The sequence below is a fragment of the Thermobia domestica genome, chromosome 12 (genome assembly GCF_964235325.1).
Source record: "Thermobia domestica chromosome 12, izTheDome1.hap1.1, whole genome shotgun sequence".
NCBI classification, from domain to species: Eukaryota; Metazoa; Arthropoda; class Insecta; order Zygentoma; family Lepismatidae; genus Thermobia; species Thermobia domestica.
In genome coordinates, this window is record NC_137465.1 from 62,686,264 (window position 1) to 62,703,580 (window position 17,317).

At 33.3% G+C, this 17,317-nt stretch overlaps 2 protein-coding genes across 2 annotated transcripts in view; both read right to left on the reverse strand.

The window, feature by feature from the left end:
* LOC145666486 (fibrillin-2-like) overlaps positions 1 to 17,317 on the reverse strand; it is a gene marked incomplete in the record, with an annotated part of 450,634 nt that overhangs the window by 12,153 nt on the left and 421,164 nt on the right. Inside the window, 6 exon segments of the mRNA XM_081733749.1 lie at positions 3,169 to 3,306; positions 5,699 to 5,854; positions 7,688 to 7,825; positions 8,620 to 8,724; positions 10,566 to 10,763; positions 13,098 to 13,273. Coding sequence (XP_081589875.1) covers positions 3,169 to 3,306; positions 5,699 to 5,854; positions 7,688 to 7,825; positions 8,620 to 8,724; positions 10,566 to 10,763; positions 13,098 to 13,273 — 911 coding nt within the window.
* LOC145667126 (histone H3-like) lies at positions 13,283 to 17,309 on the reverse strand (the record flags this gene model as incomplete). The annotated part of the gene is made up of 1 exon (XM_081734870.1): positions 13,283 to 17,309. A coding segment is annotated over one exon (441 nt), but the record flags the coding sequence as incomplete, so codon positions are not given.

Here is a 17,317-nt window from a genome sequence, read left to right on the forward strand (position 1 = left end):
CCATTAGCTCCCCTGTTCCTCTTGAGTGACCGAGCTTGCCCATGCAGGAATGATCATGGCACACAAAGAATAGAAGCCTTCTAAGCAAAAACAGACAAGAGATGTTACACGTAGAAGACCAACCAACGAATAGAGGAAAACAATGGAGGCCTTTCCAGCTATCGCCAGAGAAGTCGACGCAAATCCCCTGAAAGGGAGCAACCTTCTCTCCAGCTACGGGATCACTTAACTCTGTCTATATGCCGCCAAATCACCTACACTAAGGGATCGAAGTAACTGCTCACTTACTAGTAGACAAAGAAATACTCAAAAAAATGGCTGAGAACAACTGCTGCTACACAGATATGACCATAAAGCCATACTCACGAAGATTGCATAACCAAGACAAAATTAGGAAAAAGATAGATGTAAAGATTAACAGGAAGAAGCCAGACAGAAAGGAAAAGAAAACCATGCTATAGAGAGAAACGGAGTGCTATCCACTGAAATAACTACACATCAGAAATAATATTCAGAAGAAAACTCAACGATCGACAGACAATACTGGTCACAAAGAGAGAGAGAAAACAATTCAGTGGCCATTTTAACGCAGACCCACAGAAGACAGGACCACTGGCTCTGAAAAAAAGCGATTATGCAACGACTTCCCAACACAAAAGTAACTACAAATCACCTAAACCCCAATAATGGAGTGAAAATAATCTTTGAAAGCAAGAAGGACAAGAGAAGATTTCTAGATGGCTTCCAAACAGCAGATTTTGGAAAACATGCACAATGGAACACAAGCGACTATGCGAGAATCAACTCCGACAAACAACCACAAGAATAGGGATGGCCAGTGGCGTATTTAGGAGTGGGGCTTCCGGGCTTAAGCCCCGCCCCCGAAATCATACTATAGTAAAGTATATGAAATATCTTGCAGAATTTTCACATTTTCAGGCAAAGCCCCCTCCAAAAGTTAGCAAAGCCCCCGCGAAACAACATGGTAAATACGCCACTGGGTATGGCCTTTTTTTTGAAAAATCTGTTTTTCGGTTTTCGGAAATTTCGTTTTTCGTTTTTTTGAAAAAAATTTTGTTTTTCGGAAAATAGATAATTGAGTATTGAATGGGACAAGGTTTAATGAAATCTTGCGTAATTTCCTGAACATTTTGAACGTGACATTTTTCGAAAATACAGGTTAAGGTTTCTTCTGAAATTCACCCTACTGCTTCTTCTACGACTATTAGTCTTTGCGCTTCCCGACGTGCACCACCGGTAGTACACGATCTTTATTCACGGTTATAAATTGTTTGGGCTTTTAGTTAGAAAAATAGAACAGTGTTACGGACTTTCTATATTATTGCACTGTGTTAAGTGTATATATTGAATACGATATTATGAATATGCTGTAGGAAGAATGGCATACGCCACCAGTGGCTCACGTCGTGATTTTGGAAAAGTATAGCTTCTTCATTACTATCAGATGTTGGGCTGAACGTGTTAACGCTCAAAGTTCAATTTTCAGCACTTTCCCGCGCTCATAACTCGGAAAGGATGCCGCTTTCGTGTTCGGTATAATAAACTTGTTTTTGCATGTTTCTCTATCTGCTTTCAAATCCCACGCCCTATAATAGTAATTATGAGACACCCTATATATATGTATGTTGATGTGTGTGTGTAACAAGGAATAAAGCGTATACCCACCCTAAAAAAAATTGCATTACATCACTGCGGACAACGTAAGCTCCCAGCAAGAATCGAACCCGCATTTCTTGTACCGAAGACGCGAACGCCCACGACGTAGCCACGAGGATTCTTTCAAATCTTGAAACTTCAATTGGAAATAATTTAGCAGTTTTGAAGTTATTGATGGCTAAACATTACATGCATACATACATACACAATCCTCCCATTAGTTTCAATTATTATTATTATTATTATTATTATTATTATTATTATTATTATTATTATTATTATTATTATTATTATTATTAGATGGAAATAAAAATATTCATAAACTAATATTGATAAAGTGATAAGTGGAAACGAACAATAATTACACACAGAAACTTTATGTACGTAATTAAATTAAAAGAAATGTAATTCTAATTCCATTCTTCTAGTTCATGAAAACAAATAACTCTATCCTAAATTATTAACAGCTGCCAAACTATGTTAAAAGTTTCAAAGTTTCAAGCTTTCCTATGTCAAGTTAAACTTCACTTTCAAGAGCTTGTGATATGCTTTCAAGAACACTAATGTTGGAGAATCAGAGCAGTAAATGTTTCTACTGAAGTTTTGGGAAACCTCTGTATTGACATTTACTCATTATTAGAGTTGAATTACATAATTCAAAACCAATATTGATAGACTATCAGGAATATTTACAGAATTCTGTAATTTACGTAATAAAATTCCGTAGTATGCGACACGGTAGCCGTATACTTATTTTAAATGAAAATTATTATTATTGTTGTATGAAGTAAATCTTAAAAACATAACACAGCCACACACACACAAAAATAATAAAATAAAATAAATAAATAAATAAATAAAAATTAAAGTTATGTGCAGCGGACCCCAGGGTATGGATTCGATGTGTTTTGTTACGCAGAACCCAAATTTCGAAACCCCAAGACAATCGACCGTGCCATTTTTTCTTTTTTTCTTTTTTTTCTTTTTTTTCTTTTTTTTTTATGGACGAAAAATTTTAGGGATATTGCATAGGAAGAATACACGTAAGACAGCCATACAAATAAACAAAGTTCTGTGCAATGGACCCCAGGGTATAGATTCAATGTATTTTGGTGCACAGAATCCAAATTTCGAAACCCCAAGACAATCGACCGTGCCATTTTTTTCTTTTTTTCTTTTTTTTTTTTTTATGGACGAAAAATTTTAAGGATATTGCATAGGAAGAATATACGTAAGACAGCCATACAAATAAACAAAGTTCTGTGCAATGGACCCCAGGGTATAGATTCAATGTATTTTGGTGCACAGAATCCAAATTTCGAAACCCCAAAACGATCGCAAAACAAAATTGACATGATCAATCGTCCTGAAGGGTTTCGAAATTTGGATTCTGTGTACCAAAATACATGGAATCCATACCCTGGGGTCCATTGCACATAACTTTGTTTTTTTGTGTGTGTCTGTGTAATTTTTCGTTTTCTAAACTCTTACCTTTAAGTAACTGACTGCTGGCTGTAGTTTGATAATTCGCATCCGATGTTTTGTTTGAGCCAAACTTATCTTTAGGATAATCTGCTCATCATCGTGTTTATGCTTCTTAAGCTTCCTGTGTAAACTACGTTTCTGAATCTGGAATAAAAATATATGAATCTGAACTGAACGAATTTTAAACTCTTCATCACATGCATTAAATATAATAATTTCAATTCGCATTGCAATATGTTATGCTAATACGATGAAAATGGGAAAATAATAATAATAATAATAATAATAATAATAATAATAATAATAATAATAATAATAATAATAATAATAATAATAATAATAATAATAATAATAATAAAATAATAATAATAATAATAATAATAATAATAATAATAATAATAATAATAATAATAATAATAATAATAATAATAATAAGCATAATCAGTACTGAATAATAAAAGTTTTCTATTGGCCTATTAGAAGGGTATATGTAAGGTATCCATGTCACAATCATCATGCAGTACTTCTGCAGCCTTCACATAACATATATGAAAGGTCAAATACGCAAATATATACAGGGTGTTTCAAAACAACATCGACAACGTTTAAGAGGGGATTCATGACACCAAAATAAGACAAAAAGTATAGACCAACCTGGGTGCAGAAACCCGTTATTTCGGAGTTATAGGCTGCCGAAAACATGAAAAACTGAACTTTAAAGGTCCATAGCTCCAACACTATGGGGCCTACCGTAGGCGGGTCAGTATTTCCCTTAGGAACTAATGTGTGCGCTATCCAAAAGATACATGTTTCAGAATCCTGTGGTACCCATGCAACGATTTTTATAGAGGGAGTTTGTCTACGGATATAAAATTTGAAGTACTCACCAACTACCTCTATAATTTTTTTTTTTTTTTTTTTTTTTTTTTTTTTTTGCGGAAGTAACGTCGGATTCTGAAACATGTATAATTGGATAATGCACATACTTTGTCTTATTTTGAAGTCAGGAATCACTTCCCAAACATTGTCGGTGTTTTTTTGAAACATCCTGTATATATGTATCCATAAATTATAATCATTTTCAAACTTCAATGATTTAAGTAAAACTTCTGATTATATACCTCTTCGCAGAGTTGAAATTAGATTTTTAAAACGAGTGAAAATGCTCATGAACAAACGTTTCTAAAAAATAACGAGTAAGAAAAAATACGGACAAATTCTTTCATTAACAAATATATACATATGGTGGATGTTTCTTTTTAGAAGGCGAGTCTTTATTGTTTCTATAAATTATTTATACAGAGAATTGCGACTTATTTACATGTGCTATGTGAACAATTATGATTCCAATACTTATAATCAATATTAATAATATATTTCTTCCAAATAATTCTATTTAGTTTATTTTTTCTGTTTGGCTACATAAATTAAGAATTTACACAAACTAAAACAATTGTATTTCACTATATCTTCTATGTGCAAACTAGTGTTATTTTATTTTCAATGTTTCGGCTGAAAAAAGTCAGCCTTGATCATGAAGATATGACAAAGTATCTATTCGGACGAGAGAGTTGATCAACTAGATTTTAAAACGAGACTGTAAAAAGTTAAAAAGACAAAAAACATCTTACATTACATCATTGAAATACTGTTTCAAGGTTTATTGGCTTATGTGTTATAATTTATTATAGGATATAAGGTAATATGTTGTTATCTTTTAAATATTAGATATGCATCCTATAGCATATATCAGTAAACTGTATAGTTTATGCACTCCAAATGAACGCTGCTTTACGGAATTGGGATATTAGATATTCAGCATTTTCAACTATTGTAATTATTTTTATTGCATAAATTGTAGTTATTCAATAGTTTTACCTAAATTTCTTTGACTAGAGTTTAATATTGAATTTTTTATCTTAATGAGAACGATGCAGAAATTTCTCTTTCTATGTTATTTTTTGAAGAATGTACATATTTTGATTTGTGCCAGATTTCGGTTATTAATTAAGATTATTGCTTATTATATGGTATTATTTTTGTTAATATCATCCATACAAGTTGCAGATCATCCAGGAACTGAAACCCAACGATCATGTTATGCGACGACGATTTTGTGAATTAATGCTTCAAAAGATTATCTTGATCTTCAAAAACTAAATTGTACTGTGTGTATTCTAAAATAGCATTACTATTACTATTAAATGAGACAAATATTTAAAAAAAAATGTTTTCATGAAATTATTTAATTTTCAAAATGTCCCGTTTTTGAATCACCCTGTATAACGAAAACTTTAGTTTGACTTAGATTTTAATTTTCACTAATAAATAGTTCTAACTTTTCGTGGCTTGTCAGGTCTATGACAATCCTATTTTTAAGTTGTCTGGTTTATGATTAAATTCTGAAAAATATAAATGTAACAGGAAAGCTAAATCTGTTTTTCTATGAAAACTAATTATTAGTACGAATTACGGAGTGCAATGGATAACATGTATTTGAAAGTTTCAATTAAAACAACTCAGGAAATGGGCGTACCTGATGAATGTGGTGTACAACTGAATAATACCCCTGCTTAGGTTGATTTTCCGTTAGCGTGGCATTAATAATCTTACCATCCCACCTTAAAGTGAAGCGATTCTCCTGTGGAAAACTCTCATTCACAGATCTCTTGCTACGTCCTCTGCCATTTACCTGAAACACATCAACATTCAACATTTAATAATTTAATTCTGTAACAAAGAAAGACTTTCTAACGCCAACGATATTAGAGTAAATCAATTGTTGATAGTGAAACCACCAGTGTAGAGCATCCATATACGCAAAACATCACGTAAATAAAGACATCCAATAAACCACCATTTATATCCCAAACATAGAGAGTGATGCTAAGATTTTGAAGTCTGTAAAGAGATTTCTACTCCATCAATCAGTACCTTCCTGGTAATCTATCATAATAATAATACAGCTATTGTAATTAGTAAAATTGGTAGGTTCATGGGCAATTCTGTTGTTCGTTTGTTCATTTTATCAATATATATGTCTTAGTGTGCGTTTATGTTACCATGAAACGATCTGAGCCATTTGCACAGTTATTAATAAAAGTATGTTCCAACTTAATACATGTACTTCAGAAGAAATAACCCAATTTGAGTATGAGCCTTAGAAGTACAAAGAATCACACCTCTGGGTGAGAGAAAATTGAACTGAAATTGTGTGTGAAGCGATACCAAACATTTGCTAGTAACTACTACATGTACGTTCTAATGGTCAAAAAAACGGAAAAATAAATCAAAATCATAATTGAATCGGTTAGTGGAAAAAGGAGAATATTTCAAAAATTAAGAACATTGCGCGATAGTAATTTCTGCATAAGTAAATATCCAATCTCAGTACGCTTTTGGTATTTTGGGAAATGAAAGTTGGTACAAATGTTCCATACAAAAATTTTTGTACAAGCGATGGTATTTCTGATATGCGGTTTTGTTTTCCGTTTACCAAAAGTACGCTATCGTGGAATGTTCTCCTTTTTCCACTCACTGATTCAATTTATCTTCATTAGGTTATCTTCCATTCCTTCACTATGCAAGTAAGTTTCTATCTAAAACTATGAGTGAGAAAACCAGATTTGCCAACCCGAAAATTATTGGAATAAACCAAATTGAAGGAATAAACCGCCATAACCAAACTGGATTGCATTTCATATACTTACAGTTGTTATAATTTAAGAATATTTGCTAGGAAAGGAAAATGAAAACATTTTCATTTTCCTAAATTTGAACATAAAGATACTACATACGCCCAGATACCATTCATTGTTGTGTTGTTTTATTGCAAGTGTGGCTGGATAATGAGATAGTGCTTTTGTTTTTAATTCCATAAATAAAATGGAACATACGTCATTATTAAAATATACCTTATTTCTTACAGTGTATATTATATTTCTCTTCCAATTCAATAAAATCAATGTTGAAGTTTTGTATTGAAATAATTTTTAAACCTACGTTGAGCAGTTATCGTTCATTGTGTTTGGAAGTAAATAGCACCTGAATGTTATAGTAATAAAAGCGAATACACACTTAAAACAAAACAAACAAACAAACACACACACACACACACACACACACACAAAAAGGAAAATAGGTAAGAAGATATTTTCTTGCCTTCATTTTCTAATTTTGAAATACTCGGAGTATGGAGCATGCCTGCGTTTTCAAACACACTTTTGATATTACAGCCACTGACTTTACAGGCCACCATTTGATACTGTGATACACTATAATGCTGCAACATAAACAGTAACAATTATAGGGAAAAAATAGAGAAAAATAAACCGAAGTCTGTCGAACAAGGAAGTATGTTAGTAATAACAGATCTCTGTTATTAAATTGTAATGGAATGAATATTACGTAACTTTGAACTTCATCGCTGTTGCTCCATTAACAATTCAACATTTAACGGCACTGAGACTAGTAATTTTTATACTACAGTATGACATGTGGTGAAGTATTTCACAACAGTACATACCTTACAGGTAAAACAACCTTCCGTTGAGATCAATCTATCTTCGGGCACATGGTAAGGATCTTGGTCAATTGGGAAAGTAGGTACATTTCCAATGTCTTCACCATATGCTGGTGGATTGATTGTAGACAAGCAATGACCCTGCAGAAGAAATATATAATGTATATCTATTCATGTATACTGTATAAGTTATTCGTATGCGTTCATATTGCATGGCATGATTACATAATATTTTTAATAAATTGTATCTGAGTGCCATAATTTAATAAACTTTAAGGGAATCAACACGACCAATAAATTATATTCATAACAGAACTTTGAAACTATGGTTTCTTATGTTTAACAATTGCATCTATTAATTATATTATTATATTGTATTTGATAAACTTTTTACGCAGTCATGTTTAAACAATATTATACCTAAATTATGTTACTGTTTTGTATTCTATAAAGTTTGTCATGTCTAAGTGATATATCAGAAGACAAGTCATAAAAGTTTTTACAATATTTAATATTACAAGATTACGCTCTAATAATACAGGCCACTCCCTTTAGGTACAACTTTAAAATTGTGTTTGTATCTAAATACAGTTTAAGTTGTACCTATATCTCCTATACCAAGATACTCTCAGATTGTTTTTAAATAAATGTTTTCTTGAAAAATCTTTTTACTTTGTTGTCTCGAATTACTAAAGTGAGAACTTCAACGAATTAAGTATATCCGCTAATTGTTTAATCTTTTTTTTTTTTTTTTTTTTTTTTTAATACTTTTATCATTTTAAATGCATTGGTACTGCTCAACACTTTTTGTGTCTCAAATCAAAATTTATATTATTTCCTATACATCAGTTATGATCTTATACTTTATGTATACTGTTTCGTGCTTTGCATTTCGTTCCAAATTCAAACGAGGTATGAAACAATAAAACACTTACTTGGCCAATTCTCTGATAGCCAGTTGGACAACCACATGTAAACCCATTGTTGCCTAAAGGTGTACATCCGAAAGCACAAGGACTACCAGTACATCCAGAACTCACCTGTGTTGTGAATGTAAGAAACATTTAATAATAAATATTCTATGGATAAGTAACACAGGACAAGTAATCAGAAATTATAGTCAGGTGTGAAATGTATCAGTGGTTTTGAAGGTAGAAGAAAGAAACTTGGGAACACATGCTTCAAGGTGATAGGTCGATTGAATAAAAGATTGGTATTTTTTTAGTGCTAAAAGGAATGGAAGATTCATAGAAAATGCTTGGTCTAAGAATGGAATGATCAGACGTACATTTCCCAGACTGCCGTGTCGTGACAAAACGCTGTAACTTTGGCGCAGCAGTTTTGCGAAAAAGAGCCGTAAAGTTTTCATCCGAAAATGTGATCTGTATCGTGTAGAACCAGTGTAACTAGGCAATAATGGTCAACCAATCAATTTTCACCAAATTTAATCACACAACATGCATTTACGTAACATTACATGTAACCACGTGTTTCCAAAGTCAAGATACACTGGTTTTACACGATACAGATCACATTTTCGGATGAAAACTTTGCGGCTCTTTTTCGCAAAACTGCTCCTCCAAAGTTACAGCGTTTTGTCACGACACGGCATCAGAGATGTCCTATTGTAATCTTAAGCACACGACTATTTATAAAATGTTAAAACCTGTTGGTTTTCTGCATGGAGAGTACAATAAATCTGGTTGATACTACTATTTCTTAAGATTACTTATTAATGTTAACATTCTTACATCAGAAACTTCCAAATTTTTTTCCGCAAGTAGCCTAAAGAGTATACAAGGGACAATGGAACAGGAAATCGTGAATAAAATTAATACGAAAGTAAAATAATAGGAAAATGTGAATAAGAATACGAATAAAACAGTGGGACCCAAAGAGTAAGATATAAAAATGAATACGAGTAAAAACGAATACAAAACAAATGTATAAAGTAACTCAATTTGAATATCAAAATATAAATAATAATTATTCAATTAAGAAGTTGAGACATTCAAAATATATTCGATCATAACTTGCGTGGCGTGTATTGCCTATAAGGCTTATCAACAATCACTATTGTTTAGAATTAAGATATTTTAAAGATTATGGGGTTGAATTTACTCCCTTAGCTTATAAAAGCATGTTTCACGATAAATTTAAGAAATATATTCCAAGTAAAACTTCATAAAACTTCATGTATGTTTCCTATAAGGCAGTAGTCGCCAAACTTATGAAGCTTCTGAGCTACCGTACCCTTTAAATCCTACTGTGAGCTAGCAACCAAAAGAACTACAAACTTAAAAAAAAATCTTACATTGGTTTATCTCCTATAAACTTACATTTCTAGTTAATATGAAATCAAATTATCCAAATTAGCAAATGTCTAATATACACATGAAAAACATAACTTGCACGATCCCACGCATATACAATCAACTATGAGATGAGGCTGACAATGCAGTTGCACGGCAGAAAGAAGCAGTTGTGGTCGGCGTCCCCTGTCGTTAGCGTCAGCTCAGTGGAGGAATCAACGTTAGCCAACCGGAGAGTTAACGCGATCTATCTGAAATGTCCCCGGTAGCTTGCGATCGACGGTTTGGCGATCACTGCTATAAGGCATGAGATTATCCCAATATTTGCTTGCTTCAAAATGTTCAAGGACAAGGAAACGAATTAAATCTTCATCTTACTTTAAAACTCCTTCTCTCGCTCAAATTAAAATAATATCATAATTTTATATTATGAGATACTCATTTTCTTGATATACGTATATAAACAGAACAGGAGAGTACATAGAATTGAATATGGAACATATATATTGTTTTGTAATCAGATATATCAAAAACAAGCACAAAAAGAAAAAGGCAATTTATGTACTTACTTGAACACAAACCAATAAAGCTGTATCAAACTGATAGCCATCAGGGCATCCACACCGATAACTTCCTATTGTATTGAAACAATTACCACCAGCGCCACAAGGAGACTGCGTACATTCGTTATCATCAACACATTGATTGTAGTACAGGTGGTGAAGGTAACCATCCGGACAAGCACACCGATAACCTCCCAGCAAATTCTGGAGGAAGAAGAAAGAAGCAGAACATGAAAATATAATTTTAATGTCACATTTCGTTAACTTCAAATGTATGAAAATTATTATTTCTTCATATGCACATAACAGAAAAGCCTAGCAGAGTAACTAAGAATACTTACTTAGTCTATGAAATGTTCATGGATGTATGCAACAATATACATTTTCATCATTTCGTTCGTGCTTTACTTAATCCTTAATATAATGTAATGTGTGATGTGTCTGTCATTAGATTTTCACATAGAACCACCCAATTTTATGCAAAGATTTATCTTCACCAGATCCAATCGTGTACGAAGTCGTTTTCTTCAATTTTTGATTTGGGTTGATTGGAGGAGTTCACATGTTCTTGAGGTTCAAAAAGTATAGAATATCTCACATGCCCCTCAAATTAGACATCCCACACTTCTCTACTGTGTCGCAGATTTCATACTCTTCAGTCTATGCTAAAAACGGGCACTTCTGCTAGTTTCATAAATTTTCAAAAACTACAAACTACTTATAGGTTTCTGAAACACTGGTAAATATATTCCAAATTTATAAGCCTCCAACTGCTTTTGAACTCATATTCACAGTAAATACCTTGATATCTTATTTATTCCTTGTTTACATATTTATGTACTCGTAAAAGAACTACCAAGTAAAAGTGCTCACACTTGTACAATTTTTTAATTCCGTTTTTATATGCCTATTTGATGACACTGAATGCAATGGAAGTTTATTTAAACTTCTGTTCATGGGGTCACGAGAAAAACTGCCTCAAAGTTGAGATATTTGAACTAGCACCCGTGCCAAAGATAAACGTGCCTACGCTTGGATGCATTTCTAATTTCACACTTTATTCTATCTTGAGGACGCTGAAATTTTAAAATGTATTTGTCTACGGGATCACACACACACAACAAAAAACTCAAATTTGGGATGTTTATATTTATTTTTGAGATTTTAGTGATGTGATTTGTTTCAATAGAAGTCACAATGAAAATTTTTTTTTTTTTAGGGCCGGCCCTATGTAATTTACCGCCTCGTGCAAGGACGTCATTTGCCACCCCTTCCCTTTCTTCAGAAAGAACAAATGTTAAAAGCCACGATTTTAAGTATGCTACCCCATCAAGACCAACAAAGGGGAGAGAAAGAGCGCTCGCATTCAGAAAGGCCTAATCTTTGTGTCTGTTTTTTAAATAATAATCTGTTATGTTACTGAAACATAAAATAAACACATCTGCAGAGGAAAGATGGTAATCCATTTTATAGAATTCAATATCGAACTTCAATCTCAATATATTAGTTTACAATTCCAGTGCAATTACATCTTTTATTGATTTTCTTTCTACATTTGTTTTAAAAAAAAATTGTTTCCACCTTTAATGATAAGGAACTTGCTTGTGACAAAAACAAGACTAGTTTTCATATCAAAACTGTGATAACTAACTAAATGGAACAGGTGTTTGCTACTGTTCGAGAATCGAGTTTATGTATTTGACAACAATCAAATAATTCATGCTGGGATTTGTTTGACCATTTGTTTTAGCACTGTCCATGTCACCTTAAACTAATGCAACTAAAGCGAAAATTATAAATGTAGTATTCAAATATAAGACCAGCTTTGTAAATTTAACTATAATCATCATGAAGTATGTTTCCAGCAAGAAATATTTATTTTAAATAATATAGTTATGACAGATGTCATGACGCCCGTCGAAACTTGCCACCACGTGCAAATGCACATGTTGCACATATAGTAGAGCCGGTCCTGTATTCTTTTAATAATGGACTTGTATAAATCTTTCGAAAATTTTTATACATTCTGTTAGTATCTTGGCTTATATACAGAAGTTTGCACAACTATAACGTTTATTCTGTTTCTTGCTATGTTTAATAACAGAATGAGGTTGTTAATTAGTACCAAGCTTTTCGCTCAGCTACAATAAGAAATCTATGTGATTATTTCTACCATATAGTAATGTTCTCAATCTTATTTTCAGGACAATCATGGGAACAAATTTAAACCTATTGCTATATATTATGAGAAGACACTGTATATAGCCCCATAATTATAAATAATCACGTAATTACATATATAACAACGTAATTTCTGTCATTCTTTCTGTTTATTTTTCTATTTCTGTCACAAGAAAACCACAAAAATATAGTTTCTCCAATTACATGGTATTTGTGCGCATTTATTAGAAACGTCTCCTATTTCAAAATCATATAAAGCATCTCAAATTCCACTTGTTTTTTATAAATACAAGAAAAAAAACATTTAAAATTAAGAATATCCATCAATACATTAAATTGTCAAATATCAATACTCACTTGGCAACCATATTGACACTTAGAATCATCTGTACACTCATCAGTATCTGTGCAGTAAGTTCCGGTAGAATCCAATTTTAATCCTCGAGGACAAATACATCTGAAGCTGCCTAAAGTATTAATACATGTTCCTGGAGGTGGGCAAACACCAGTTTGTTCGACGCACTCATCAATGTCTACATTAGAATGGGATAGCAAATAAAATTTTTAATTATTCTTAAGAATATAATGTATATAGAAAATGAATACTGTTAAAGATAGTTCACGAAGGATTTTTTTTTAAATTCATATTCTCAAGAAATGTATTCATCTCACAGCTAACCTTTTTTCCAATATTATAAATACGAGAAATGTTCAAATGGAAAGGTACGAAACGATACTGTGGGTATAATGGAAGTCTGTATTCAAACGTAATCACCAGAAGCATGAACAAACTATCCCACTGTTTCACGAACCGAAAGATTCCCTGTTTCCAGAATTCCTATTGCTGTGACAGCAGCCAATCCCCCACTGTGTTCTTTAGTTCGTCGTCCGAGTTGAAGCGCTTTCCTTTGAGATATTTTTTTTAGCGGACCAAACAGATGGAAGTCGGAGGGCGACAAGTCCGGTCTGTAGGGCGAACGCTCAAGCTGCTCCCACTTGTACTTGTCTAGTACACTTTGTGTAACTTGGGAGACGTGTGGACGAGAGAGCGTTATCGTGGAGCAGATTCACTTCCTCCGTGAGCAGCCCAGGCTGTCTACTCTTGATGGACTTACGTAGGCTATGGAGTGTCACACAGTACACGTCAATGTTAATGGTTTTCCGTGCTGGAGGAATTCGATGAGTATCGGACCTCGGACATCGAAAAAGACGGTGACTATCACCTTGCTTGCTGAGGGCACAGAGGGCACAGCATTTTTTTTTTTTTTTTTTTTTTTTTTTTTTTTTTTTTTTTTGTGCCTTGCCTGGTTTTTGGTCATTACTCAAACTCAAACTCTCCTGGTCTTTACGAAAACGGGCACTCCACTTTCTCACTGACTTGTCGGACACACAGCTTACCCCATATATGGCCACCATCTAGCGATGAATATCGGCCAGTTTAACCCCTTCCGCAGTAAGGAATTCGACAACACCTCGCTGCTCCTCAATCGTCGGATTTTTCCATGTGAACGCTATGATTTCCTTATACGCAGTGCCCGTCAATCGGACGGAACACACAACTGCCTGATTCTCTGCTGCGCCATGGGAGGGACACCTGCGCATGCGTACAACCATGCCGAAAACTACGTTCTTTTGCCTAGATTTTGCACTACGATCTCCCAAAGCGGCATATTCCTATTTCAAACGGTTTGGTTTGTACGATGTTTCATACCTTTTCATTTGAACACTCCTTGTAAGTCGATTCAACAGTGAATATTTTCTCAGTCTTTAAACGTCACTGATCATTTCGATTTATAAATAGGGTTCGAAGCAATATCTGAATAACTACAGACCGATAAGCTTATCATATAAGATCTAAGAAATAATTGAAAAATTAATGTATAATAGAATACAAGCATTCTTCAAGATGAATGATTACGAGTGCTCAACATGGCTTTCTGCAAGATAAATCAACAGAAACCGCTATTTATAAACTCTTAAACAAAATCCATATGGATATGGATAACAAGGTACTGCCTGTAAGCATACTATGTGACCTAAGTAAGGCATTTGACTGTGTAGATCATAATATATTTTTAGGAAAGTTGAACAGGTATGGCATAAGAGGCGTAGCCAACTTGTGGCTCGAATCATATTTGTCACAAAGACAACACGTTGTTAAAACAAAATACTCAACTCCCTTCTCATCATACTCAAAATATTATGTCTAAACCACAACCTAACGAGAAAGGTGTCTCTCAAGGATCAGTGCTAGGTTCTTTACTGTTTCTTGTGTTTTTCCTCTAGCATTACAGAAGAAGAAATTACACTTTACGCATACGACATAAATATTATAGTATCAGATACGTGTAAAGAACTTGAAAGAAAAATAAATATTACCGCTGAGCAATTAAAAACTGGTTCTATCAAAATAAATTAATGCTGAACTCTGAAAAACCAAATGTCTGTTTTTCAGTTCTGGAAGACAGGTTATACATCACCTTCCTTGCATCACAATATATAATGCAAGTTGTGAAGCTGTGTAATCAGCAATATTTCTAGGTATAACTATTGACTCTATTGACTACAGAATCAAATGGCATGAAAATATAAAAGTTCTTTGTAATAAATTAGCCCCACCAACATACACAACCAGATTATTAGTACCTACGTTAGATAATCAATCTACACTATCAATATACTATTCCTTCTTATAAAAAAAATTCGAATACCATACATGGCATAGTGTTGTGGGGAACCTCATCGGAACTAAAATAAAGTTTTTTGTTTGCAAAAAATAGTGATAAGAAATACCATACATTCAACTTATCGTAAAAACAGTCGTGGGCTTTTCAGAAAACTGGGGATTAACAATGTCAAGTGTATATATATATATACCAAGTATTATCTACAATTAGGGAATACTGAAATGAATTTCAAAAGAATTCTGATAAACATGACTATAATACAAATCGCAGTTAAAGGAATTAGAATCACCTACCAGCTGAGACAAAAGAATAACTGAAAATAGGTAATACAAAAAGTATTGTTAAAAGCTTCATTTTATTTTATAGATGATTTCACGTTTTCCGATTTAAAGAAAGAAAAAAAAAACCTTTATCTATACAAGGTTGGCAAAACATGATATGTATATTTGTACAAGCAAGGAAATTTGAACCTTATGAATTATACTTAAAATACATTCTGTTCACTGGTGAAACCGAAATTTTAATATATATATCGCCCCCAGAAAGTAGAAAGGTGCTAAGCGCCACTTTTCTTAATTTCCAACTAAGTGCATATCCTGACTACCCATTTCATGTTTAATGTTGTACAGAAAGGAGACAAGTGGAGACAACATGAAAGGTTTGCAGTGAAAACTGAATTCTAGAAGAAATAAAGAATCGGAATTAATTAAAGTTTCATTCGTTTTTAATACTCTCCTGAGAAATTTTCATTTTGGCGCTAGCATATTTCTGCTTTCTGGGGGCGATATATAGTGCTAAATAGGTAATTTTTACTTAAACCATTATCAACGTTTTTCAGCATATAGATCTTAATGTGACCAACCAGCAGAGCGAAAAGAAGAAAACGGGCCAAAAAGTAACACGCATCTTCTGCCCACCTCTATATATTTCGTTCATAAAGTTGAAATTCGTTTGCCTGTACAAATTTCATATCATCTTTTATCATTCTTGTATAGAAATAATCATATATAAAAGATATAATTTGGACCTTTCGGCCAAGAAAAATCTATTGTAGTCTACCATACTATGCTACATTTTATGAGAATGCTGTGTACGTTTGTAATTTCTAATTTGTAATTTTTCACTGCTCTTTTTAATGCTTATATACATTGTCGCATATTTGAAATTAAAAAGAAAAAAATAATTTAAACAAAAAAGTTACAATTTCTTACTTGTTTCAGCACGAATAATGCTGGACCAGCAATACGTGCTGAAGCATTAAAATCAGAGTACAGATTAGGATTGGATTGTTAGCTTTATTGGAAACCTTATAGAATTTACACAAATTTTTGCTAATCCTACAAAATCTGGATAATGAATTATATTCTCGTCCATGTGTGTAAAATTGAACAATACAAATCATTTGTCTTGTATCTTTGAACTAAATACCAGAATTTCAAACTTAGGCACGTTCCCCTCGGATACGGCGTGCAAGCTTGATGTCCTTAGGCATGATTGTGACTCTCTTTGCTTGAATAGCACGCAGGTTGATGTCTTCGAAAAACCCTACAAGATAAGCTTCACTTGCTTCCTGTAAAATCATGACAGTTGAGCTTTGGAAGCGAAGATCTGTCTTGAAATCTTGTGCAATTTCACGAACGAGCCGTTGGAAGGGCAGCTTTCGGATAAGCAATTCAGTGTTCTTCTGGTAACGACGAATTTCTCGCAGAGCCACAGTACCAGGCCTGTAACGATGGGGCTTTTTCACTCCACCGGTAGCGGGAGCACTCTTTCTTGCAGCTTTAGTGGCAAGCTGCTTTCGAGGAGCTTTGCCTCCAGTAGATTTCCTAACTGTCTGCTTCGTACGTCGCGTCTTCTGACTGACGCGACTTGTTTCAAATAATTGCGTGC